Below are 26,780 nucleotides of genomic sequence, written 5' to 3' on the forward strand. Positions count from 1 at the left end.
TGGAATCAAACACTCTTCATAGATGGAAGGGTCTTAAGGTGCTTTACCAAAATTGTAAATTTCATGACCCAGGGGTCTCACGTTTGCCCCTGGGGAGGGGGTAAACTTTACTATAGTTTATATAGGGAAATCACATTTTTGACTTTTATTTGTTTAATTTTTATTGGAATTCATTCTAATTTGGTTAACATTATCAGCATGGGATGACAGTTTGATGGCATGCACATGTTGGCCCTGACTGACCCCCAGGGGCTGATGGGCGGGGCTAAAAAGGGCCAAATTGACTGAAATTTCAAAAATCTTCTTCTCTACTCTCAGATAATATGGAATCAAATACACCTCATAGATGGCAGGGTCTGAAGGTGCTTTACCAAAATTGTGAATTTCATGACCCCGGGGTCTCAAGTTTGCCCCTGGGGAGGGGGTAAACTTTACTATAGTTTATATAGGGAAATAACATTTTTGACTTTTATTTGTTTGATTTCTATTGGAATTCATTCTAATTTGGTAAACATTGTCAGCATGGGATGACAGTTTGAGGGTATGCACATGTTGGCCCTGACTGACCCCAGGGGCTGATGGGCGGGCCTAAAAAGGGCCAAATTGACTGAAATTTCAAAAATCTTGTTCTCAAGACCGAAATAAGTTGGAATCAAATACTCTTTATAGTTGGAAGGGTCTTAAGATGCTTTACCAAAATTGTGAATTTCATGACCCTGGGGTCTTAAGTTTGCCCCTGGGGAAGGGGTAAACTTTACTATAGTTCATATAGGGAAATCACATTTTTGACTATAATTTGTTTGATTTCTATTGGAATTCATTCTAATTTGGTTAACATTATCAGCTTGGGATGGCAGTTTGAGGGTATGCACATGTTGGCCCTGATTGACCCGGAGGGGCTAATGGGCGGGGCTAAAAATGGTCAAATTGGCTGAAATTTCAAAAATCTTCTTCTCAAGACCGAAATAAGGTAGAATCAAATACTCTTCATAGTTGGAAGGGTCTTAAAGTGCTCTACTAAAATTTATTAATTTAATGACCCTGGGGTCATAAGTTTGCCCCTGGGGAGGGGTTAAATTTTACTATAGTTTATATAGGGAAATTACATTTTGACTGATTTGTTTGATTTCTATTGGACCCCTGAGGGCTGATGGGCGGGGCCAAAAAGGGTAAATTAAATTAACTGAAATATTTCAAATCTCAGATGACCGTTAAAGCCCTTGGGCCTCTTGTTAGTTTTCATCTTTCATGTAACATGTTTTTATCAATAATAGTTATTTTACAAGTTGTAAAATTGGAGAACAATACAGTTACACAAAGATAAAATGCGAAATTGAAGATAAAATGTTAAAATAAAGAGTTTTGAATTCAAAAAAGTAATAACGTAAAATGAAGCATTAAAATTGTGAGAAAAAAAGCAGTAATGACAAATAATGAGAAGTTGCAATTAGAAAAGTAAAAAAAAAAAAGTAAGAGAAAATAATGAAAATATTATGTTTGACTTATGTCGGGGGCCGCAGTGGCCGAGTGGTTAAGGTGTCCCTGACACTTTAACACTAGCCCTCCACCACTGGGTTGCGAGTTCGAAACCTACGTGGGGCACCACTGGGTTGCGAGTTCAAAACCTACGTGGGGCAGTTGCCAGGTACTGACCGTAGGCCGGTGGTTTTTCACCGGGTACTCCGGCTTTCCTCCACCTCCAAAACCTGGCACGTCCTTAATTGACCCTGGCTGTTGATAGGACGTTAAACAAAAACAAACCAAATTGACTTATGTCCCTTTTAACCCTCCATATATTGAAAGTAGCTATTGTTAATTATTGAATTTATGGCATGTACATGTATAAGGCAGGTAATTAATAGAGTTATCAAAAAAGAAATAAAGGATTTTGTTTTTTTCCCTTATTGTTTACAACATTTAATACAGCTTTCACACTCACTTTCACACATTTACTGAATGCACATATATATATATATATATATACTTATACAAATAAGTGGTGTATTTTCAGTTAGAGAAAAAATCTATTTTATATGGACCATTTATTTTCAAACTTATTGTACTCCATCTTATTTCTAAATACTACTTCTTCTATTTTTTTAAAGTCATTTATATTACGAAGACAGTTTCTAAGTCTTTGTATTATCTCCCAACAGCGACAGTCGACGTGAAATCCGGCAGCATCGCAGATCTGTGCTGTGACCAAGCTGACTGCTTTCTGGCTGTAGTCGAGGTAGGTCTTACTGAAACCTACACTACTAATGTATACTCATGGACTGTTGAAATTCTCTTTTATCCATAGTCTGTTGCCCTTAAACAATTGTTTGGCTGACAATGTTAATGTTTGAAGGTGTTTATTAGGGATACAACATGGTATTTACCCTATAAACACCCTCCCCTAGTTATACCCTATAAACACCCTCCCCTAGTTATATCCTATAAACACCCTCCCCTAGTTATATCCTATAAACACCCTCCCCTAGTTATATCCTATAAACACCCTCCCCTAGTTATACCCTATAAACACCCCCCCCCCTAGTTATATCCTATAAACACCCGGACAACTCCTCCTAAACCGAAGGGCCGATTTCAATTAAACTTCACACAAATATAGAGGACCATGTGTAGATGTGCATGCCACTTTAATTTTTTTCAAAATTATGGTTGCTATGGCAACTGGTCACAATAAACAGGTTTTTTAATAAGAACCATCACTTTATGTTTGTCCGGACAACTCCTCCTAGACCGAAGGGCCGATTTCAATGAAACTTCACACAAATATAGAGGACCATGTGTAGATGTGCATGTCACTTTAATTTTTTTCAAAATTATGGTTGCTATGGCAACTGGTCACTATAAACAGGTTTTCCGATAAGAACCATAACTTTAAGTTTGTCCGACAACTCCTTCTAAACTAAATGGCCAACTTCAATGAAACTTCACACAAATATAGAGGACCATGTGTAGATGTGCATGCCACTTTCTTTTTTTTTTCAAAATTATGGTTGCTATGGCAACTGGTCACTATATTACTAGGTTTGCTTAGTTAGCCTCTAATTAACAGTTCCAATTCACCATTGACTCGTGCAGATTGCGGGGATATTAGTCAGCCATCCTGGCGACAGTTCTAGTTATAGAGATGCGGGTGCCCTATAGTAATCAGGTTGTCCGTCTGTCCGTCTGTCTGTCTGTCCGTCTGTCCGTTTTTTTTCTTCTGCACAAAAATGATTGAAGGAAATGAAGGATTTGTATCAAATTGGAACTGATGATTCCTCATGCATTCTAGATCAGATGTGTAGTATTTCATGCAAATCGGATTCAAAATGGCTGTTAGGCGGCCATATTGGATTTTAACATTAACATGAAAATACTGGATCTTTGTTGTTTTTAACTGTTCACTATTCGATTATGCAAAGTTGTCAAGAAATAAACCAAGAGTTAACTGACAGAATGATCAAACTCATAGTTCAAGGTCACAAGTTCAAAGGTCAACGGTCAAGGTCATCCTGGGTCGGCTTCAAAATGCCAGGTAATCGACCCTTTTGGATTTTAGCAGTCAAAACAATTTTGACATTTTCTTGTCAATGAATGATCTTGTTTTTGATATGCTTTTATATAAATTTGAAACATTAGTTATAGCAGATTGCAGAATTGTTTATTAGGGCCCCGCATCAAAGATGCGGTGCCCTATAGTAATCAGGTTGTCCGTCTGTCCGTCTGTCTGTCCGTCTGTCCGTTTTTTTTCTTCTACGCCAAATTATTGACAAGAGTTGGAGGATTTCGGTGAAAATTGGTACATAGTGGTATTTAGGGAAGCCAAACACAATGGTACCACTTACAAAATCGTCTGTTGCCATGGTAACAAATGGAGGTTTCTGATTGGTTGAAATTTCGATATTGTTCGATTTCGGTGAAAATTAGTACATAGTGGTATTTAGGGAAGCCAAACACAATGGTACCACTTATGAAACCGTCTGTTACCATGGTAACAAATGGAGGTTTCTGATTGGTTGAAATTTCGATATTGTTCGATTTCGGTGAAAATTAGTACAAAGTGGTATTTAGGGAAGCTAAACACAATGGTACCACTTATGAAACCGTCTGTTACCATGGTAACAAATGGAGGTTTCTGATTGGTTGAAATTTCGATATTGTTCGATTTCGGTGAAAATTGGTACATAGTGGTATTTAGGGAAACCAAACACAATGGTACCACTTACGAAACCGTCTGTTGCCATGGTAACAAATGGAGGTTTCTGATTGGTCAAAATTTAGTTATTGTTCGATTTTGGTGAGAGAATTGGTATATAGGGGTTTTGAGGGAACAATGGTTCACCTTTCCAAAACCTGTGTTGTCATGGGAATGAAACAGAGGATTCTGATTGGTAGAAATTTTGATATTATTTGATTGCGGCGAAAATTGGTACATACAGGTATTGAGGGAAGCCAATTTTCGATGATGTAACATTTTACATATTGACATAAAACCACAATACACACATACATATACAATACTATTACAGTCTTCCATTAGCATAATTTATGACTTATGCAAAGTTGGTCACAATCAAACAAGATATCAACTGACCAAAGTTCAAAGTCAATGGGTCATATGTTAAGGTCGGATTGACATTTTTTAAATGGTAAATCTTAAGTTGGTCACAATCAAACAAGGTATCAACTGACCAAAGTTCAAAGTCAATGGGTCATATGTTAAGGTCAGATTGACATTTTTTAAATGGTATTAAAGATTTTGTTATGACATTATGAAGGTAAGTTGGTGTCAAGCGACCAAATTTTGAAGTTGATTGGGTCTAAATATAAAAAGTTTTAAAACAAAAAAAGGTGAAAAAAGTACTGGTTTGGATTTCTTATACCTCAAATGACAAAAAAAGGACATTATTAAAATATTTAAAAAAAATCCTTTTTTTCTCCCCTTTTCTTCACATTTGGTATGTTTTGTTTTTCAGAAAACCCTCTCAAGTTTACCTTATTAGAATAACTGCATTGAGTTTATATCAGTTTGTGTGCTCCTTGATATTAGATTTGAAACAAATTTGAAAAGTGTAATGCTTGTAGAATTCTTTTAGCTAGCTTTTCCATACAATAATAATAAGCAGTATTGTCAGTGGCCCTATTAATGCTAACATTAATGAAACAATAGCAAAGGTTTATCAAAAACATATATCTAATAGTTTAATGTCAATATATTACAATCAGTGTTTTTCCTGGGTATTTTGGGAAAACTTCAATATGCCAAATAAACACCCTCCCCTAGTTATACCCTATAAACACCCTCCCCTAGTTATACCCTATATACACCCTCCCCTAGTTATACCCTATAAACACCCTCCCCTAGTTATACCCTATAGACACCCTCCCCTAGTTATACCCTATAGACATCCTCCCCTAGTTATACCCTATAGTCACCCTCCCCTAGTTATACCCTATAGACACCCTCCACTAGTTATACCATATAGACACCCTCTCCTAGTTATACCCTATAAACACCCTCCCCTAGTTATACCCTATAGACCCCCTCTCCTAGTTATACCCTATAAACACCCTCCCCTAGTTATACCCTATAGACACCCTCCCCTAGTTATACCCTATAGACACCCTCCCCTAGTTATACCCTATAAACACCCTCCCCTAGTTATACCCTATAAACATCCTCCCCTAGTTATACCATATAGACACCCTCCCCTAGTTATACCCTATAGACACCCTCCCCTAGTTATACCCTATACACACCCTCCCCTAGTTATACCCTATACACACCCTCCCCTAGTTATACCCTATACACACCCTCATCTAGTTATACCCTATAGACACCCTCCCCTAGTTATACCCTATAAACACCCTCCCCTGGTTATACCCCTGCAACGAAGTTAGGGGGGGTATACTGGAATCAGGTTGTCCGTCCGTCTGTTCGTCTGTTTGTAGACGCATTTTGTCCGGAAAACTCCTCCTAAACCGATGGGCCAATTCCGATGAAACTTCACACAAATATAATATATAAAATATAAATATAAAAATTATGGTTGCTATGGCAACTGGTCACTTTAAAAGGTTTTCCGATAAGAACCATAACTTTAAGTTTGTCAGGACAACTCCTAAACTAAATGGCCAATTTCAATGAAACTTCACACAAATATAGAGGACCAGGTGTAAATTTTTTTCAAAATGATGGTTGCTATGGCAACTGGTCACAATAAGCAGGTTTTCCGATAAGAACCATAACTTTAAGTTTGTCCGGACAACTCCTCCTAAACTAAATGGCCAATTTCAATGAAACTTCACACAAATATAGAGGACCATGTGTAGATGTGCATGCCACTTTTTTTTTTTTTCAAAATTATGGTTGCTATGACAACTGGTCACTATATTACTGGGTTTTCTTAGTTAGCCTCTAATTAACAGTTCCAATTCACCATTGACTCGTGCAGATTGCAGGGGTATTAGTCAGCCATCCTGGCGACAGTTCTAGTTATACCCTATAGACACCCTCCCCTAGTTATACCCTTTAGACACCCTCCCCTAGTTATACCCTATAAACACCCTCCCCTAGTTATACCCTATAAATACCCTCCCCTAGTTATACCCTATAGACACCCTCCCCTAGTTATATCCTATAGACACCCTCCCCTAGTTATACCCTATAAACACCCTCCCCTAGTTATACCCTATAGACACCCTCCCCTAGTTATACCCTATACACACCCTCTTCTAGTTATACCCTATATACACCCTCATCTAGTTATACCCTATAGACACCCTCATCTAGTTATACCCTATAAACACCCTCCCCTAGTTATATCTTATAGACACCCTCCCATGGTTATACCCTATAGACACCCTCCCCTAGTTATACCCTATAGACACCCTCCCCTGGTTATACCCTATAGACACCCTCCCCTAGTTATACCCTATAGACACCCTCCCCTAGTTATACCCTATAGACACCCTCCCCTAGTTATACCCTATAGACACCCTCCCCTAGTTATACCCTATAGAGACCCTCCCCTAGTTATACCCTATAGACACCCTCCCCTGGTTATACCCTATAGACACCCTCCCCTAGTTATACCCTATAGACACCCTCCCCTAGTTATACCCTATAGACACCCTCCCCTAGTTATACCCTATAGACACCCTCCCCTAGTTATACCATATAGACACCCTCCCCTAGTTATACCATATAGACACCCTCCCCTAGTTATACCCTATAGACACCCTCCCCTAGTTATACCCTATAGACACCCTCCCCTAGTTATACCCTATATACACCCTCATCTAGTTATACCCTATAAACACCCTCCCCTAGTTATATCCTATAGACACCCTCCCCTGGTTATACCCTATAGACACCCTCCCCTAGTTATACCCTATAGACACCCTCCCCTTGTTATATCCTATAGACACCCTCCCCTAGTTATACCCTATAGACACCCTCCCCTAGTTATACCCTATAGACACCCTCCCCTAGTTATACCCTATAACCCCCCCCCCCCCCCCCCCTAGTTATACCCTATAGACACCCTCCCCTAGTTATACCCTATAACCCCCCCCCCCCCCCTAGTTATACCCTCTATAACTAAGTGAATCATACCTTGTCTGGACTACATACTCCTCCAAACCTTATACAGTGGTTCCCATTTATAGTCCCATTGTTCTGTCATCCCATTTATAATCCCATGGTTCTGTCATCCCATTTATAATCCCTTGATTCTGTCATCCCATTTATAATCCCATGGTTCTGTCATCCCATTAATATTCCTGTGGTTCTGTCATTCCATTTATAATCCTGTGGTTCTGTCATCCCATTTATAATCCCAAGGTTCTGTCATTCCATATATAATCCCGTGGTTCTGTCATTCCATTCATAATCCCGTGGTTCTGTCCTCCCATTTATAATCCCAAGGTTCTGTCATTCCATATATAATCCCGTGGTTCTGTCATTCCATTCATAATCCCGTGGTTCTGTCATCCCATTTATAATCCCATTGTTCTGTCATCCCATTTATAATTCCGTGGTTCTGTCATTCCATATATAATCCCGTGGTTCTGTCATTCCAATTATAATCCCGTGGTTCTGTCATTCCATTCATAATCCCGTGGTTCTGTCATCCTATTTATAATCCCGTGGTTCTGTCATCCCATTGATAATCCCATGGTTCTGTCATTCCATTTATAATCCTGTGGTTCTGTCATCCCATTGATAATCCCATGGTTCTGTCATTCCATTTATAATCCCATTGTTCTGTCATCCCATTTATAATCCCATTGTTCTGTCATCCCATTTATAATCCCGTGGTTCTGTCATCCCATTTATAATCCCGTGGTTCTGTCATCCCATTGATAATCCCATGGTTCTGTCATTCCATTTATAATCCTGTGGTTCTGTCATCCCATTTATAATCCCATTGTTCTGTCATCCCATTTATAATCCTGTGGTTCTGTCATTCCATTTATAATCCCGTGGTTCTGTCATCCCATTTATAATCCTGTGGTTCTGTCATTCCAATTATAATCCCGTGGTTCTGTCATTCCATTTATAATCCCGTGGTTCTGTCATCCCATTTATAATCCTGTGGTTCTGTCATCCCATTTATAATCCCGTGGTTCTGTCATCCCATTTATAGTCCCATTGTTCTGTCATCCCATTTATAATCCCGTGGTTCTGTCATCCCATTAATAATCCCTTGGTTCTGTCATCCCATTTATAATCCCATGGTTCTGTCATCCCATTTATAATCCCTTAGTTCTGTTATCCCATTTATAATCCCATGGTTCTGTCATCCCATTTATAATCCCTTGGTTCTGTTATCCCATTTATAATCCCTTGGTTCTGTCACCCCATTTATAATCCTGTGGTTCTGTCATTCCATTCATAATCCCGTGGTTCTGTCATCCCATTTATAATCCTGTGGTTCTGTCATTCCATTTGTAATCCTGTGGTTCTGTCATCCCATTCATAATCCCGTGGTTCTGTCATTCCATTCATAATCCCGTGGTTCTGTCATTCCATTCATAATCCCATTGTTCTGTCATCCCATTTATAATCCCATGGTTCTGTCATCCCATTTATAATCCCGTGGTTCTGTCATCCCATTTATAATCCCGTGGTTCTGTCATCCCATTTATAATCCCTTGGTTCTGTCATCCCATTTATAATCCCGTGGTTCTGTCATCCCATTTATAATCCCTTGGTTCTGTTATCCCATTTATAATCCCTTGGTTCTGTCATCCCATTTATAATCCCTTGGTTCTGTTATCCCATTTATAATCCCTTGGTTCTGTTATCCCATTTATAATCCCTTGGTTCTGTCATCCCATTTATAATCCCTTGGTTCTGTCATCCCATTTATAATCCCATGGTTCTGTCATTCCATATATAATCCCGTGGTTCTGTCATTCAATTCATAATCCTGTGGTTCTGTCATCCCATTTATAATCCCGTGGTTCTGTCATTCCATTGATAATCCCATGGTTCTGTCATCCCATTTATAATCTCGTGGTTCTTCCAACCCATTTATAATCCCTTGGTTTTGTCATCCCATTTATAATCCCATTGTTCTGTCATCCCATTTATAATCCTGTGGTTCTGTCATCCCATTTATAATCCCGTGGTTCTGTCATCCCATTTATAATCCCGTGGTTCTGTTATCCCATTTATAATCCTGTGGTTCTGTCATCCCATTCATAATTCCATGAATCTGTCATCCAATTTATAATCCCATTGTTCTGTCATCCCATTTATAATCCCGTGGTTCTGTCATCCCATTCATAATTCCATGAATCTGTCATCCAATTTATAATCCCATGGTTCTGTCATCCCATTCATAATTCCATGAATCTGTCATCCAATTTATAATCCCATGGTTCTGTCATTCCATATATAATCCCATGGTTCTGTCATCCCATTTATAATCCCTTGGTTCTGTTATCCCATTTATAATCCCTTGGTTCTGTCATCCCATTTATAATCCCTTGGTTCTGTTATCCCATTTATAATCCCTTGGTTCTGTCATCCTATTTATAATTCCGTGGTTCTGTTATCCCATTTATAATCCCTTGGTTCTGTCATCCCATTTATAATCCCTTGGTTCTGTCATCCCATTTATAATCCCGTGGTTCTGTTATCCCATTTATAATCCCTTGGTTCTGTCATCCCATTTATAATCCCTTGGTTCTGTCATCCCATTTATAATCCCATGGTTCTGTCATCCCATTTATAATCCCATGGTTCTGTCATCCCATTTATAATCCCGTGGTTCTGTCATCCCATTGATAATCCCATGGTTCTGTCATCCCATTTATAATCCCTTGGTTCTGTCATCCCATTTATAATCCCATGGTTCTGTCATCCCATTTATAATCCCTTGGTTCTGTCATCCCATTTATAATCCCATTGTTCTGTCATCCCATTTATAATCCCATGGTTCTGTTATCCCATTTATAATCCCGTGGTTCTGTTTTCCCATTTATAATCCTGTGGTTCTGTCATCCCATTTATAATCCCGTGGTTCTGTCATCCCATTTATAATCCCGTGGTTCTGTCATCCCATTTATAATCCTGATCTATCATCCCATTAATAATCCCATGGTTCTGTCATCCCATTTATAATCCCTTGGTTCTGTCATCCCATTTATAATCCCATTGTTCTGTCATTCCATATATAATCCCATGGTTCTGTCATCCCATTTATAATCCCTTGGTTCTGTTATCCCATTTATAATCCCTTGGTTCTGTTATCCCATTTATAATCCCTTGGTTCTGTCATCCCATTTATAATCCTGTGGTTCTGTCATCCCATTTATAATCCTGTGGTTCTGTCATCCCATTTATAATCCCTTGGTTTTGTCATCCCATTTATTATCCCTTGGTTCTGTCATCCCATTTATAATCCCATGGTTCTGTCATTCCATATATAATCCCGTGGTTCTGTCATTCAATTCATAATCCTGTGGTTCTGTCATCCCATTTATAATCCCGTGGTTCTGTCATTCCATTGATAATCCCATGGTTCTGTCATCCCATTTATAATCTCGTGGTTCTTCCAACCCATTTATAATCCCTTGGTTTTGTCATCCCATTTATAATCCCATTGTTCTGTCATCCCATTTATAATCCTGTGGTTCTGTCATCCCATTCATAATCCCATGGTTCTGTCATCCCATTTATAATCCCGTGGTTCTGTTATCCCATTTATAATCCTGTGGTTCTGTCATCCCATTCATAATTCCATGAATCTGTCATCCAATTTATAATCCCATTGTTCTGTCATCCCATTCATAATTCCATGAATCTGTCATCCAATTGATAATCCCATGGTTCTGTCATCCCATTCATAATTCCATGAATCTGTCATCCAATTTATAATCCCATGGTTCTGTCATCCTATTTATAATCCCTTGGTTCGGTTATCCCATTTATAATCCCAAGGTTCTGTCATTCCATATATAATCCCATGGTTCTGTCATCCCATTTATAATCCCTTGGTTCTGTTATCCCATTTATAATCCCTTGGTTCTGTCATCCCATTTATAATCCCTTGGTTCTGTTATCCCATTTATAATCCCTTGGTTCTGTCATCCCATTTATAATCCTGTGGTTCTGTTATCCCATTTATAATCCCTTGGTTCTGTCATCCCATTTATAATCCCTTGGTTCTGTCATCCCATTTATAATCCCGTGGTTCTGTTATCCCATTTATAATCCCTTGGTTCTGTCATCCCATTTATAATCCCATGGTTCTGTCATCCCATTTATAATCCCTTGGTTCTGTCATCCCATTTATAATCCCATTGTTCTGTCATCCCATTTATAATCCCATGGTTCTGTTGTCCCATTTATAATCCTGTGGTTCTGTCATCCCATTTATAATCCCGTGGTTCTGTCATCCCATTTATAATCCTGTGGTTCTGTCATCCCATTGATAATCCTGATCTATCATCCCATTAATAATCCCATGGTTCTGTCATCCCATTTATAATCCCGTGGTTCTGTCATCCCATTTTTAGCTCACCTGGTCCGAAGGACCAAGGTGGGCTTATGCCATACCGTTGCGTCTGTCGTCTGTCGTCTGTCATCCGTCCGTCAATTGACTTCTTCTCCATAACCACCGATCAGAATTCGACCAAATTTTGTCAGAAGCATCCCTATGGAGTGTGGACTCAAAATTGTACAAATGGTGGGGTTGACCCCCTGGGGGCCTGAGGGGCGCCCCCAAAATGGGTCAATATACCGATATTGATATTAACGACTTCTTCTCTGAATCCAAGCTATGGATATCGCTCATATTTGCCTGGTAGCATCACTATGGGCAGGGGAATCAAAATTGTACAAATGATGGGGCTGACCCTCTGGGGGTCTGAGGGGTGGGGCCAAATGTGGTCAATTTGGCTATATTGATATAAACGACTTCTTCTCTGAAACTGAGCAATGGATATTGCTCATATTTGCCTGGTACCATCACTATTGGGTGGTAATTCAAAATTGTACAAATGATTGGACTTACCCCCCAGGGGCCTGAGGGGCAGGGCCAACTGTGGTCAATTGGGCTATATTGATATAAACGACTTCTTCTCTGAAACCGAGCAATGGATATTGCTCATATTTGCCTGGTAGCATCACTATTAGGTGGGGATTCAAAATTGTACAAATGGTGAGGCTGACCCCACGGGGGCCTGAGGAGCGGGGCCAAGAGGGGTCAATTTGGCTAAATTGATATGAACAACTTCTCTGAAACCAAGCAATAAATATTGCTCATATTTGACTGTGAGCATCCCTTTGGGGTTGGGATTCAAAATTGTACAAATAGTGGGGCCGATCGTGACCTCCCTTGGGGCTGAGAGGTGGGGCCAAAATGGGTCATTTTGGCAGAATTAACATAAACAACTTTTTCTCTGAAACTAAATAATGGATATCTTTAATATTTGACTGGTAGCATTCCCTTGGGTTAAGGATTCAAAATTAAACAAATGACGGGGCCAACCCCCTTGGGGCTGAGGGGCAGGGCCAAAAGGGGTCAATTTGGTTAAATTGATATAAGCAACTTCTTCTCTGAAACTAAGCAATGAATATCACTCTCATTTGTATGGTAGCATGGTCATGGGGTGGGGATTCAAAATTGTACAAATTTTAGGGTAGACCCCACCAGGAGGCTGAGGGGTGGGGCCAAAAGGGGTCAATTTGGCTAAATTGATATGAACAACTTCTTCTCTGAAACAGCTCATATTTGACTGGTAGCATCCTTTTGGGTAAGGATTCAAAATTTTATAAAGGAATGAACTGACCCACCGGTGTGCAGAGGGCGGGGTCAAAAGGGGTCAATTGGTTTAAACAACTTCTTTTCTTTTAATCCCATGATTCTGTCATCCCATTTATAATCCCATGGTTTGTCATCCCATTATTCTGTCATCCCATTGATAATCCCGTGGTTCTGTCATTTAAGCAATGAACAGTGATTTTTAATGTTGTTAATTTGTTATAGTCGATATGGCAGCAAGATTTATGGTGGGCAAATGCCATATCGACTATAACAACATTAAAACCACTGTTCAGTACTTATATTTACATTGTCTTACTATTTTCGTTAACTTTCAAGAAAACTAAACCAACACCAAAAAATCTCGCCTTTTTTTATGTCACATGACCCACTGGGTGTTATAGCCTGAGGGACTGTGTGTTATAGGCGTATGGTGGCAACTGCCTCTTACCATTGTGTCAATGGGGAAATGCGGAGCAAATGTAAATATTCTTTTTTTAACACAGAACCAAGACTTTACGGAGACAGGAACAAAGGAAAGCGTGTGTAAGCTGTATGAGATCGGAAAATTACGCGACGCAGAGGACGACCTGCAAGAAGAGGAGGAAGATGATGGACTAGAAGATGACGATGATGATGATGATGATGAAGATGACATCCTAAATATGGAGGACTCTCTAGATGATTCCAATGACTCTTTTGATGTTGACAGGGATGGTATGTGTATTGTTTTGATGTTGACAGGGATGGTATGTGTATTATTTGTGATGTTGACAGGGATGGTATGTGTATTATTTGTCATGTTGACAGGGATGGTATGTGTATTATTTGTCATGTTGACAGGGATGGTATGTGTATTGTTCGTGATGTTGACAGGGATGGTATGTGTATTATATGTCATGTTGACAGGGATGGTATGTGTATTATATGTCATGTTGACAGGGATGGTATGTGTATTATTTTAATGTTGACAGGGATGGTATGTGTATTATTTGTCATGTTGACAGGGATGGTATGTGTATCATTTGATGTTGACAGGGATGGTATGTGTATTATTTGTCATGTTGACAGTGATGGTATGTGTATTATTTGTCATATTGACAGTGATGGTATGTGTATTATATGTCATGTTGACAGGGATGGTATGTGTATTATTTGTCATGTTGACAGTGATGGTATGTGTATTATTTGTCATGTTGACAGGGATGGTATGTGTATTATTTGTCATGTTGACAGGGATGGTATCTGTATTATGCCATACCGTGGCGTCTGTTGTCCGTCCGTCCGTCTGTCAACAATTGACTTATTTGACTTCTTCTTCATAACCGCTGATCAGAATTTGAACAAATTTGGTCAGAAGCATCCCTATGGGAAGAGGACTCAAAATTGTACAAATGATGGGGCTGACCCCCTGGGGGCCTCTGGGGTGGGGCCAAAAGGGGTCAATTTGGAGCTATTGATATAAACGACCTCTCTGAAACCAAGCAATGGCTATCGCTCATATTTGCCAGGTAGCATCACTATGGGGTGGGGATTCAAAATTGTACAAATGATGGGGCTGAACACCCAGGGGCCTGAGGGGTGGGGCCAAATGTGGTCAATCCTGCTATATTGATATAAACGACTTCTCTGAAACCAAGCAATGGCTATCACTCATATTTGCCTGGTAGTATCATTATGGGGTGGGGATTCAAAATTGTACAAATGATGGGGCTGACCCCCCAGGGGCCTGAGGGGCGGGGCCGAATGTGGTCAATCCAGCTATATTGATATAAACGACTTCTTCTCTGAAACCGAGCAATGGCTGTCGCTCATAATTGGCTGGTAGCATCACTATGGGGTGGGGATTCAAAATTGTACAAATGATGGGGCTGACCCCCCAGGGGCCTGAGGGGTGGGGCCAAATGTGGTCAATCGGGCTATATTCATATAATTGACTTCTTCTCTGGAACCAAGCAATGGATATCTCTCATATTTTACTGATAACATCACCTTGAGGTAGGAATTTGAAATTGTACAAATGACGGGGCCGACCCCCCTGGGGCTGAGGGGCGGGGCCAAAAGGGGTAAGTTTTGCAAAATTGAAATAAACGACTTCTGCTCTGAAACTAAGCAATGGATATCGCTCATATTTCCTGGGTAGTATCCCTATGGGATGGGGATTCAAAATTGTACAAATGGTGGGGTTGACCCCCCCAGGGGCCTGAGGGGCGGGGCCAAAATTGGTAAATTTGTTTAAACAACTTCTTCTCTGAAACTAAGCAATGGATATTACTCACATTTGTATGGTAGCATGGTTATGGAGTGGGGATTCAAAATTGTTAAAATGTTGTGGTTGACCCGGGCCGCCAGGGGGCTGAGGGGTGGGACCAAAAGGGGTCAATTTGGCTAAATTGATTTAAACAACTTATTCTCTGAACCTTAACAATGGTTTGACTGGTAGCATCCTATTGGGGTAGGGATTCAAAATTGCATAAAGGAAGGAGCTGACCCCCAAGGGGGCAGAGGTCAGGGTCAAAAGGGGTCAATTGGTCTAAACAAGTTCTTCTCTGAAACTAAGCAATGGCTATCACTCACATTTGTGTGGTAGCATCCCTATGAGGTCGCGCCAAAAGTCAATATCATTTCATGGATTAATGCACTTTTTGGAATTTTCAGTATTAAAATAAAACCAATGTACATGTACCCATATAAAATGCTTATGATATATATTGACATAGCAATACCAGCGACAAATATACTTCAGCATCATTCTTTTTTCATATCTCATGAAACCAGGTGAGCAATACAGACCCTCTGGGCCTCTTGTTTGTGATGTTGACAGGGATGGTATGTGTATTATTTGTCATGTTGACATGGATGGTATGTGTATTATTTGATATTGACAGGGATGGTATGTGTATTATTTGATGTTGACAGGGATGGTATGTGTATTATTTGATGTTGACAGGGATGGTATGTGTATTGTTCATGATGTTGACAGGGATGGTATGTGTATTATTTGATATTGACAGGGATGGTATGTGTATTATTTGTGATGTTGACAGTGATGGTATGTGTATTGTTCGTGATGTTGACAGGGATGGTATGTGTATTATTTGATATTGACAGGGATGGTATGTGTATTATTTGTGATGTTGACAGTGATGGTATGTGTATTATTTGTGATGTTGACAGTGATGGTATGTGTATTGTTTTGATGTTGACAGAGATGGTATGTGTATTATTTGTGATGTTGACAGGGATGGTATGTGTATTATTTGATGTTGACAGGGATGGTATGTGTATTATTTGTGATGTTGACAGGGATGGTATGTGTATTATTTGTGATGTTGACAGGGATGGTATGTGTATTATTTGTGATGTTGACAGTGATGGTATGTGTATTGTTCGTGATGTTGACAGGGATGGTATGTGTATTATTTGATGTTGACAGAGATGGTATGTGTATTATTTGTGATGTTGACAGGGATGGTATGTGTATTGTTCGTGATGTTGACAGAGATGGTATGTGTATTATTTGTGATGTTGACAGGGATGGTATGTGTATTATTTAATGTTGACAGGGATGGTATGTGTATTATTTGTCATGTTGACAGGGATGGTATGTGTATTGTTCGTGATGTTGACAGGGATGATATGTGTATTATATGTCATGTTGACAGGATGGTATGTGTATTTGGATGTTGACAGGGATGGTATGTGTATTATTTGTGATGTTGACAGTGATGGTATGTGTATTGTTTTGATGTTGACAGGGATGGTATGTGTATTACTTGTGATGTCGACAGGGATGGTATGTGTATTATTTTGATGTTGACAGAGATGGTATGTGTATTATATGTCATGTTGACAGGGATGGTATGTGTATTATATGTCATGTTGACAGGGATGGTATGTGTATTATTTGTGATGTTGACAGTGATGGTATGTGTATTGTTTTGATGTTGACAGAGATGGTATGTGTATTACTTGTGATGTCGACAGGGATGGTATGTGTATTATTTTGATGTTGACAGAGATGGTATGTGTATTATATGTCATGTTGACAGGGATGGTATGTGTATTATATGTCATGTTGACAGGGATGGTGTGTGTATTATTTGTGATGTTGACAGTGATGGTATGTGTATTATTTTGATGTTGACAGAGATGGTATGTGTATTATTTGTGATGTTGACAGTGATGGTATGTGTATTGTTTTGATGTTGACAGAGATGGTATGTGTATTATTTGTGATGTTGACAGGGATGGTATGTGTATTATATGTCATGTTGACAGAGATGGTATGTGTATTATTTGTGATGTTGACATGGATGGTATGTGTATTATTTGTCATGTTGATAGGGATGGTATGTGTATTATTAGGTCATCTGACCAGAACGGTCATAATGACCTATAGCCATTGTGCTTCGTCCGTCGTCGTCCGCCGTCTGTAAACTTTTCACATGTCAATCTTCTTCTCAAGTTCCACCAGTGGGATTAAGCTGAAACTTGCCAGAAATGATCCTGAGATGGTCCTGACCAAGTGTTGTTATTTTTTGGGTCGGTCCGAAATCCAAGATGGCCGCCATTTTGAAAACACATTTTAAACTTCTTCTCATGTTTCACCAGTGCTATTGAGCTGAAACTTGCCTGAAATGATTCTGATATGATCCCGACCAAGTGTTGTTATTTTTCCTGTCGGTCTGAAATCCAAGATGGCCGCCGTGGCCATCTTGAAAAACACATTTTAAACTACTTCTCAAGTTCAATCAGTGCTGTTGGGCTGAAACTTGCCTCAAATGATCCTGATATGATCCCGACTAAGTGTTATTATTTTTCGGGCCGATCCGAAATCCAAGATGGCCGCCATAACCACCATCTTGAAAAACACATTTTAAACTTCTTCTCAAGTTCCACCAGTGTTGTTGGGGCTGAAACTTGCCTTAAATGTTCCTGAGATGATCCCGACCAAGTGTTGTTACTTTTTGGATTGATCTGAAATCAAAGATGGCCGCCATAATCGCCATCTTGAAAAACACATTTTAAACTTCTTCTCAAGTTCCACCAGTGCTATTGAGCTGAAACTTGCCTGAAATGATCCTGAAATGATCCCCACCAAGTGTTATTATTTTTCGGGTCGGTCCGAAATCCAAGATGGCCGCCATCTTGAAAAACACATTTTAAACTTCTTCTCCAGTTCCATTGGTGCCATTGAGCTGGAAATGGTTGATGATGTCAAGGAAAGCAAGCCAACATAGTGTTGCTATTTTTTGGACCTCGTAAAAACTTGACATGGCAGCAATGGCGGCCATTTTGTAACATGATTGCGCAATCATGGTTTTCCTGAACAACACCTATTTCAAACTTCTTCTCAAATTCCACCGGTGGGATTCAGCTCTAACTTACCAGAAATGATCCTGAGATGGTCCTTACCAAGTGTTGTTATTTATTGGGTCGGTCAACAATCCAAGATGGCCACCATGGCCAACAGTGCCACTATATACTTGCTACAGAGAATACATACTACAATAATATAAGGGTTTTAATTTATAATCAGATGACCGTTAAGGCCCCTGGGCCTCTTGTTTGTGATGTTGACAGGGATGGTATGTTAATTATTTGTGATGTTGACAGGGATGGTATGTGTATTATTTGTCATGTTGACAGGGATGGTATGTGTATTATTTGTGATGTATTTTGATATATCTTCTGCATCCTAAATGTGTTAACATCTTTCTCATCCATCAACCACTGATCTTAGTTCACTCCAATAATGTGTTCTTAGTTCACACCAATAATGTGTTCATAGCTCACACCAATAACGTGTTCATAGCTCACACCAATAACGTGTTCATAGCTCACACCAATAACGTGTTCATAGCTCACACCAATAACGTGTTCATAGCTCACACCAATAACGTGTTCATAGCTCACACCAATAACGTGTTCATAGCTCACACCAATAACGTGTTCATAGCTCACACCAATAACGTGTTCATAGCTCACACCAATAACGTGTTCATAGCTCACACCAAACATGTTTACAGTGCTCTCTATCGCAGTGTTACTTTAATTTATTGAATATTTCAAATTCAGTTTTGAATATTGTAATTATTTAAGATGCTTCAAATAATTTTGTATTTTCATTTTGCAGATGATGAAAATGAAGATGATGATGACATTGATGAAGAGGATTTTTCGATATCAGACGTAGATGATGAAGATGACCTTGATGACGATATACTTTTTCAGTTAGTGTGATAATATTCGGTGCTGAAGACTTCTACAGATCTAGAGACAATAGCTGATCTATTTTTACCTGCAATATGTTGTTGACTGAGATACGTATTGTATAGATACCGGTTTTTATCATCTCTTATAATTCTACAGTTTCTAAATAAATATAACGCAATTTTATAAAATCTCTTCATTTTGATTTGTCGTAACTTTGCTTCTATTCCATTTAAAAAACTTTTTTCAGAATTTGAGATATGAAGCAAATATTTTGGTGAATATTCAGGCAAGCTTGAATTGTTGGTGAATATATAGAGACGATACTGTAATACCACCAGTCTCCTTGGTTCTATAATACAGTAGAACCTGACATTACCGAACACTGACTTAACAACCTAGTGCAATACCACCAGTCTCCTTGATTCTATAATACCGTAGAACCTGACATTACCGACCACTGACTTAACCTCCTGTAATACCACAAGTCTCCTTGGTTCTATAATACAGTAGAACCTGACATTACCGACCACTGACTTAACCTCCTGTAATACCACAAGTCTCCTTGGTTCTATAATACAGTAGAACCTGACATTACCGACCACTGACTTAACCTCCTGTAATACCACAAGTCTCCTTGGTGCTATAATACAGTAGAACCTGACATTACCGACCACTGACTTAACCTCCTGTAATACCACAAGTCTCCTTGGTTCTATAATACCCTAGAACCTGACATTACCGACCACTGACTTAACCTCCTGTAATACCACAAGTCTCCTTGGTTCGATAATACAGTAGAACCTGACATTACCGACCACTGACTTAACCTCCTGTAATACCACAAGTCTCCTTGGTTCTATAATACAGTAGAACCTGACATTACTGACCACTGACTTAACCTCCTGTAATACCACAAGTCTCCTTGGTTCTATAATACAGTAGAACCTGACATTATCGACCACTGACTTAACCTCCTGTAATACCACAAGTCTCCTTGGTTCTATAATACAGTAGAACCTGACATTACCGACCACTGACTAACTACAATGGGTACCGCGGAGTTATCGAAACCATCAGATATAACAATATCGGGTACGTAACTACAATGGGTACCGCGGAGTAGTCGCCTGCGGAATCGGATACGGTAATCAGTTGTGACAAAACAAAATAATGTATTGAATCTCTCATTAAAATGAGGAAAAAATGAAAATAATTTAGCTTGAGCTATGTAATTGGCGGTATCTTTTTTTGTTTAAGCCGATTAATCCAGAAATCATTGTCATGCTTAAAGGTGTGAACAACTACCAAACTGTAACGTGTCGGGGGTCCGTACCCAAGTTACTTCTTGGGATCCCTTATATGTGCTCTTACCGGGTGCTCAAAAAGTGCCGATATATACAAAAATATATTCTGAGCATGCCTTGCTCAAGAATGGTAGCAATAATAAAATATATACACACCCTTACTGAGCAGAACTAACTAACAATAATTACAGATATTAACTATATGTAGAGCAAAGGGCAAAACGTCTCTACCTATATCTGCTCACTACTGGAACAACACTAAATATCAACTATTAATACAAGGTAAATTATAAGAGAGAGCAAGTAATGTTACGGCTATGTCAGACCCCAGTACTCGATCCCCGAGTACTCCCACCAGACTACTACGCCAGTACGCCTGTCCGCTCAAAGGGACATAACTCCTATAACACCGACCAGCACGCACACACACACACACAACAGCTACAATGCACCGCTGTTCACAGTCACAGCCAGCCTCAGGTACCAGTGCTCAGAACACTCCAGAGCACGCGTTACAGCGTCTGCTCACTACAGCAGGGCAAGTATATTATTTACTATACGACCGCTCTAACCTACGGGATGCATGTGAAGAGAGCAAGACTGAGGGAAAGCACTATTTCAGCTACGTCTACAGTCTGCTCACTCACTTCAACTCGTAGTTTATTACCGTACCTTTTTAGGTCATCTGACCCAAAGGGTCAGGATGACCTATAGTCATCGTGCTTCGTCCGTCGTCGTCCGCCGTGCGCCGTCCGTAAACTTTTTCTTTCAAAACGCTACTCCTCCTTAACGCTTGGGTGGATTACTTCCAAATTTGGTTTGAAGCATCATTGGGGGAGGGCAATCATATTTTATATAAATGAGGCTGGTCTGACCCCTGGGGCCAGAAGGGCGGGGTGCCGAAAAGGGAACTGAGGTGAATATTGCTATAAAATCCTACTCCTCCTTTACCCTTGGGTGGATTACAACTAAATTTGGTGTGAAACATCATTGGGGGAGGGCGGTCATATTTTATATAAATGAAGTTGGTGTGACCCCTGGGGCCTGAGGGGCGGGGCCCCAAAAGGGGAACTTTGATGAAATTTTGCTATAAAATCCTACTCCTCCTTAACCCTTTGGTGGATTTCAACCAGATATTGTGTGAAACATCATTTGGGGAGGGTGATCATATTTTTAGCCCACCATCATCAGATGGTGGGCTATTCAAATCGCCCTGCGTCCGTGGTCCGTCCGTCGTCCGTCCGTCCGTCCGTAAACAATTCTTGTTATCGCTAATCCTCAGAAAGTACTGAAGGGATCTTTCTCAAATTTCATATATAGGTTCCCCTTGGTGCCTAGTTATGCATATTGCATTTTGAGACCGATCGGAAAACAACATGGCCGACAGGCAGCCATCTTGGATTTTGACAAGTGAAGTTTGTTATCATTATTTCTGAGAAAGTACTGAAGGGATCTTTCTCAAATTTCATATGTAGGTTCCCCTTGGTGCCTAGTTATGCATATTGCATTTTGAGACCAATCGGAAAACAACATGGCCGACAGGCAGCCATTTTGGATTTTGATGATTGAAGTTTGTTATCGCTATTTCTGAGAAAGTACTGAAGGGATCTTTCTCAAATTTCATATGTAGGTTCCCCTTGGTGCCTAGTTATGCATATTGCATTTTGAGACCAATCGGAAATCAACATGGCCGACAGGCAGCCATCTTGGATTTTGACAATTGAAGTTTGTTATCGCTATTTCTGAGAAAGTACTGAAGGGACCTTTCTCAAATTTCATATGTAGGTTCCTCTTGGTGCCTAGTTATGCATATTGCATTTTGAGACCAATCGGAAAACAACATGGCCGACATGCAGCCATCTTGGATTTTGATAATTGAAGTTTGTTATCGCTATTTCTGAGAAAGTACTGAAGGGATCTTTCTCAAATTTCATATGTAGGTTCCCCTTGGTGCCTAGTTATGCATATTGCATTTTGAGACCAATTGGAAAACAACATGGCCAACAGGCAGCCATCTTGGATTTTGTCAATTGAAGATTGTTATCGCTATTTCTGAGAAAGTACTGAATGGATCTTTCTCAAATTTCATATATAGCTTCCCCTTGTTTGAAAAGTACTAGAGGGATGTTTCTCAATGTACACAGATTAGTAAAAAGGAAGGGAAAAAAAGAGAAAAGATCAATCTGACATGGAACCTATAAAGATCGTTCAATGGTGGGCGCCAAGATCCCTCTGGGATCTCTTGTATATAAATGAGGCTGGTGTGACCCCTAGGGCCTGAGGGGCGGGGCCCCAAATGGGGAACTTTGATGAAATTTTGCTATAAAATCCTACTCCTCCTTAACCCTTTAGTGGATTTCAACCAGATATGTTGTGAAACATCATTTGGGGAGGGCGGTCATATTTTGTATAAATGAGGCTAGTGTGACCCCTGGGGCCTGAGGGGCGGGCCCCAAATGGGGAACTTTTATGAAATTTTGCTATAAAATCCTACTCCTCCTTAACCCTTTAGTAGATTTCAACCAGATATGTTGTGAAAAATCATTTGGGGAGGGTGGTCATATTTTATATAAATGAGGCTAGTGTGACCCCTGGGGCCAGAGATGCGGGGCCCCAAAAGGGCAACTTTGATGAAATTTTGCTTTAAAATACTACTCCTCCAAAACCCAAAAGTAGATTATTACAAAATTTGGTGTGGAACATCGTTGGAGGAGGACAATCATATTTTATATAAACGAGGCTGGTCTGACCCCTAGGGCCAGAGGGGCCGCGCGGGCCCTAAATAGGGAACTTTGGTGGATATTTGCTATAAAATCCTACTCCTCCTTTACCCTTTGGTGGATTACAACTAAATTTGGTGTGAAACATCATTGGGGGAGGGTGGTCATATTTTATATAAATGAGGCTGGTGTGAGCCCTGGGGCCAGAGTGACGGGCCCAAAAAAGGGAACTTTGATGAAATTTTGCTATAAAATCCTACTCGTCCTTAACCCTTTGGTGGATTTCAACCAGATATTGTGTGAAACATCATTGGGGGAGGGTGGTCATATTTTATATAAATGAGGCTGGTGTGGCCCCTGGGGCCAGAGGGGCGGGGCCCCAAAAAGGGGAACTTTGATGAAATTTTGCTATAAAATCCTACTCCTCCTTAACCCTTTGGTGGATTTCAATAAGATATGGTGTAAAACATCATTGGGGAAGGTGGTCATATTTTATATAAATTAGGCTGGTGTGGCCCCTGGGGCGAGAAGGGCAGGGCCCAAAAAGGGGAACTTTGATGAAATTTTGCTTTAAAATACTACTCCTCCTAACCCCCATAGTGAATTATTACCAAATTTGGTGTGAAACATCATTGGAGGAGGACAATCATATTTTATATAAATGAGGCTGGTTTGACCCCTAGGGCCAGAGGGGCGGGGCCCCAAAAAGGGGAACTTTGATGAAATTTTGCTTTAAAATACTACTCCTCCTAACCCCCGTAGTGAATTATTACCAAATTTGGTGTGAAACATCATTGGAGGAGGACAATCATATTTTATATAAATGAGGCTGGTTTGACCCCTAGGGCCAGAGGGGCGGGGCCCCAAAAAGGGAACTTTGGTGAATTATTGCTAGAAATCCTACTTCTCTCTAACCCTTGGGTGGATTAATACGAAATATGGTGTGAAACATCATTGGGGGAGGGTGGTCATATTTTATATAAATGAGGCTGGTGTGAGCCCTGGGGCCAGAGTGACGGGCCCAAAAAAGGGAACTTTGATGAAATTTTGCTATAAAATCCTACTCGTCCTTAACCCTTTGGTGGATTTCAACCAGAAATTGTGTGAAACATTGGGGGAGGGTGGTCATATTTTATATAAATGAAGCTGGTGTGGCCCCTGGGGCCAGAGGGGCGGGGCCCCAAAAGGGGAACTTTGATGAAATTTTGCTATAAAATCCCACTCCTCCTTAACCCTTTGGTGGATTTCAACAAGATATACAAGTAAACAGGTATTGTAATATTATAAACTGTATAACATATGTACAAATAAACAAACAGCTGGATAGGTGAAAATATGCTTGTCACACTACCCACGCCTCCGAGGAAAGCGTCCTCGCGTCCAAAACTAAAAACAAAAACACTTTCAAATTTGTATTTGAGTAACAACTTGTAATAACGATTGGAACACATATTGTTGATAAAATCACATTATGAGCAAAAGGACTCGCGCTGCATGCCGAAGTCTAACACCTATCTGGAGTTGCGAAATAATAAAATCATAGCACATTGTCTTTTCAAATGTTATGGCTCACATAGAAACACAGTTTCAGCTAGTACCCTTACTGCAGCTGGACACATGTTGGACAATAGGGCCGGGCCTCCTCTACTTCAGTTTGTTCCACTTCTATTTCACCTTCCCGAAACCTTCTGATTGTTTTGTGCGTTAGCGTTATCATCATCAGGTCGGTTTGTACCCCGGTGCTTCTGGTGGTGATGGTTGCTGTAGATCCCACCATCAACCCCACCTTAGGAGCAGACTGGGTAGTGCGAGCATAGTGCCGAGCCAGTTTCTTCTTAACTTCCCTCATGTTGGGCGCTGGTTTTGAAACTTTTGCTACTTTCTTCGGAATAGTACCCGCCAGGTATTTGGCGGACACGGTTGCAGGACAACTTTCATCTTTCCTTTTTGGAGAAAATACTTGACCTGGCTTTGTTGGCTTTGAAATGATTCTCCCCAGCTCAACAGCTTCGGGAAGTTCTGTTCTATCAGGCTGAGGGGATACTACATGAGCCTGGGGGTCCTGCTCCTCCTCATCCTCGCCAGATTCTTCGTCACTAGGCTCGCTTGAGGTGATGTACCCAATTACACTTCCAAGATCTCCCGGGTCGGCTCCCTTCCATGATTCCACATCTGAGTCTACTCTCACTTTCTGCGACTCAGGATCTGACTCATCTGCTAGGGACGTGATGGGATCCTTGATGTTTCTTCTCGTGTCTGGTTAAGTTGTTTTTTCTCATTGTAGTAAAACTACACTGGGGGCACCGGAGTTGCTTACTCATTTGTTTCAAGCCACAGTCAACCATGTGTGCTTTCAACTTTTCCATGCCAATTGTCTGATACCTGCACATGGGGCACTGGTGCTCCTTGCGGGGAGTGGTTTTTGTCTTCACCATATCCACTGGAAAGACATAAGACAGGCAATTATTTATTGGTTGTACAGGAACATCAGCAAAACATACTGAGTTAACACAGAACGCGGAAGTTAATTCAGAATGCCATCGAGGCGGTCGACGTGTACGCCTGGGGCTGACTGGGACTGTTTCGTTCTGATTATTCGCACTCTTTTTGTCGTTATTTTCACTTGGAAGTGCCTCCCACTTTTCAGCATCAACGCTTTCGTAACAATCAGTTTGCTTCCCACATCTCTCATACCTCTTATCTCTTCCTGCCCCTCACCATGTAACACTTGCCAGTGTTTCTTTCTCATTCGGTCAGCATGCACAACCTGCACTTTCCCTTTGTACCCACATCTAACTTGATAGTTGACCTCAGACATTTTCCTGACAACCTTGACCACCTACTTGCTAATTTGGAAGTGGTGCCCACTTTAACGTTTGGGAAAAAGACAAATACAGAGTCCCCTGCTTAAAGGTATCATAGGACAGTTTCAGGTCATGATGCTTTTTCTGTCGAAGCATGGCGCCTTTAATATTTTCCCTTACAGTCTGATGGGCATCTTCCATTCGTTCTTGGAGTTTCCAGGACCATCGATTCTGAGGTATACTCTTTAGATTTCTTGGCATGGCAAATTGGACATCCAACGGAGTGCTCACCTCTCTTCCCAACATGAGATAATTTGGGGAGTTCTTTGTGGTTTCATGCTCCGTTGATCGGTACGCCATCATGACGTAGGGCAAATGCTCATCCCAGTCCGTTTGGTGCGTGTTAACGAACATGCTCAGCATATTCACGAGGGCCTTGTTAAATCTCTCCACCATCCC

General features: G+C 40.4%; 1 protein-coding gene across 1 annotated transcript in view; it reads left to right on the plus strand.

The window, feature by feature from the left end:
• Positions 1 to 19,681, plus strand: part of LOC117330988 (DDB1- and CUL4-associated factor 1-like) — a 225,087-nt gene extending 205,406 nt beyond the window's left edge. Inside the window, exons 35-37 of the mRNA XM_033889585.1 lie at positions 2,157 to 2,233; positions 13,781 to 13,991; positions 19,414 to 19,681. Of these exons, the coding sequence (XP_033745476.1) occupies positions 2,157 to 2,233; positions 13,781 to 13,991; positions 19,414 to 19,520 (395 nt within the window). The 3' untranslated portion in view covers positions 19,521 to 19,681. The remainder of the gene's footprint in view (positions 1 to 2,156; positions 2,234 to 13,780; positions 13,992 to 19,413) is intronic.
• Positions 19,682 to 26,780: the final 7,099 nt, after the last annotated feature.

Source organism: Pecten maximus, chromosome 7, assembly GCF_902652985.1.
Source record: "Pecten maximus chromosome 7, xPecMax1.1, whole genome shotgun sequence".
NCBI lineage: Eukaryota > Metazoa > Mollusca > Bivalvia > Pectinida > Pectinidae > Pecten > Pecten maximus.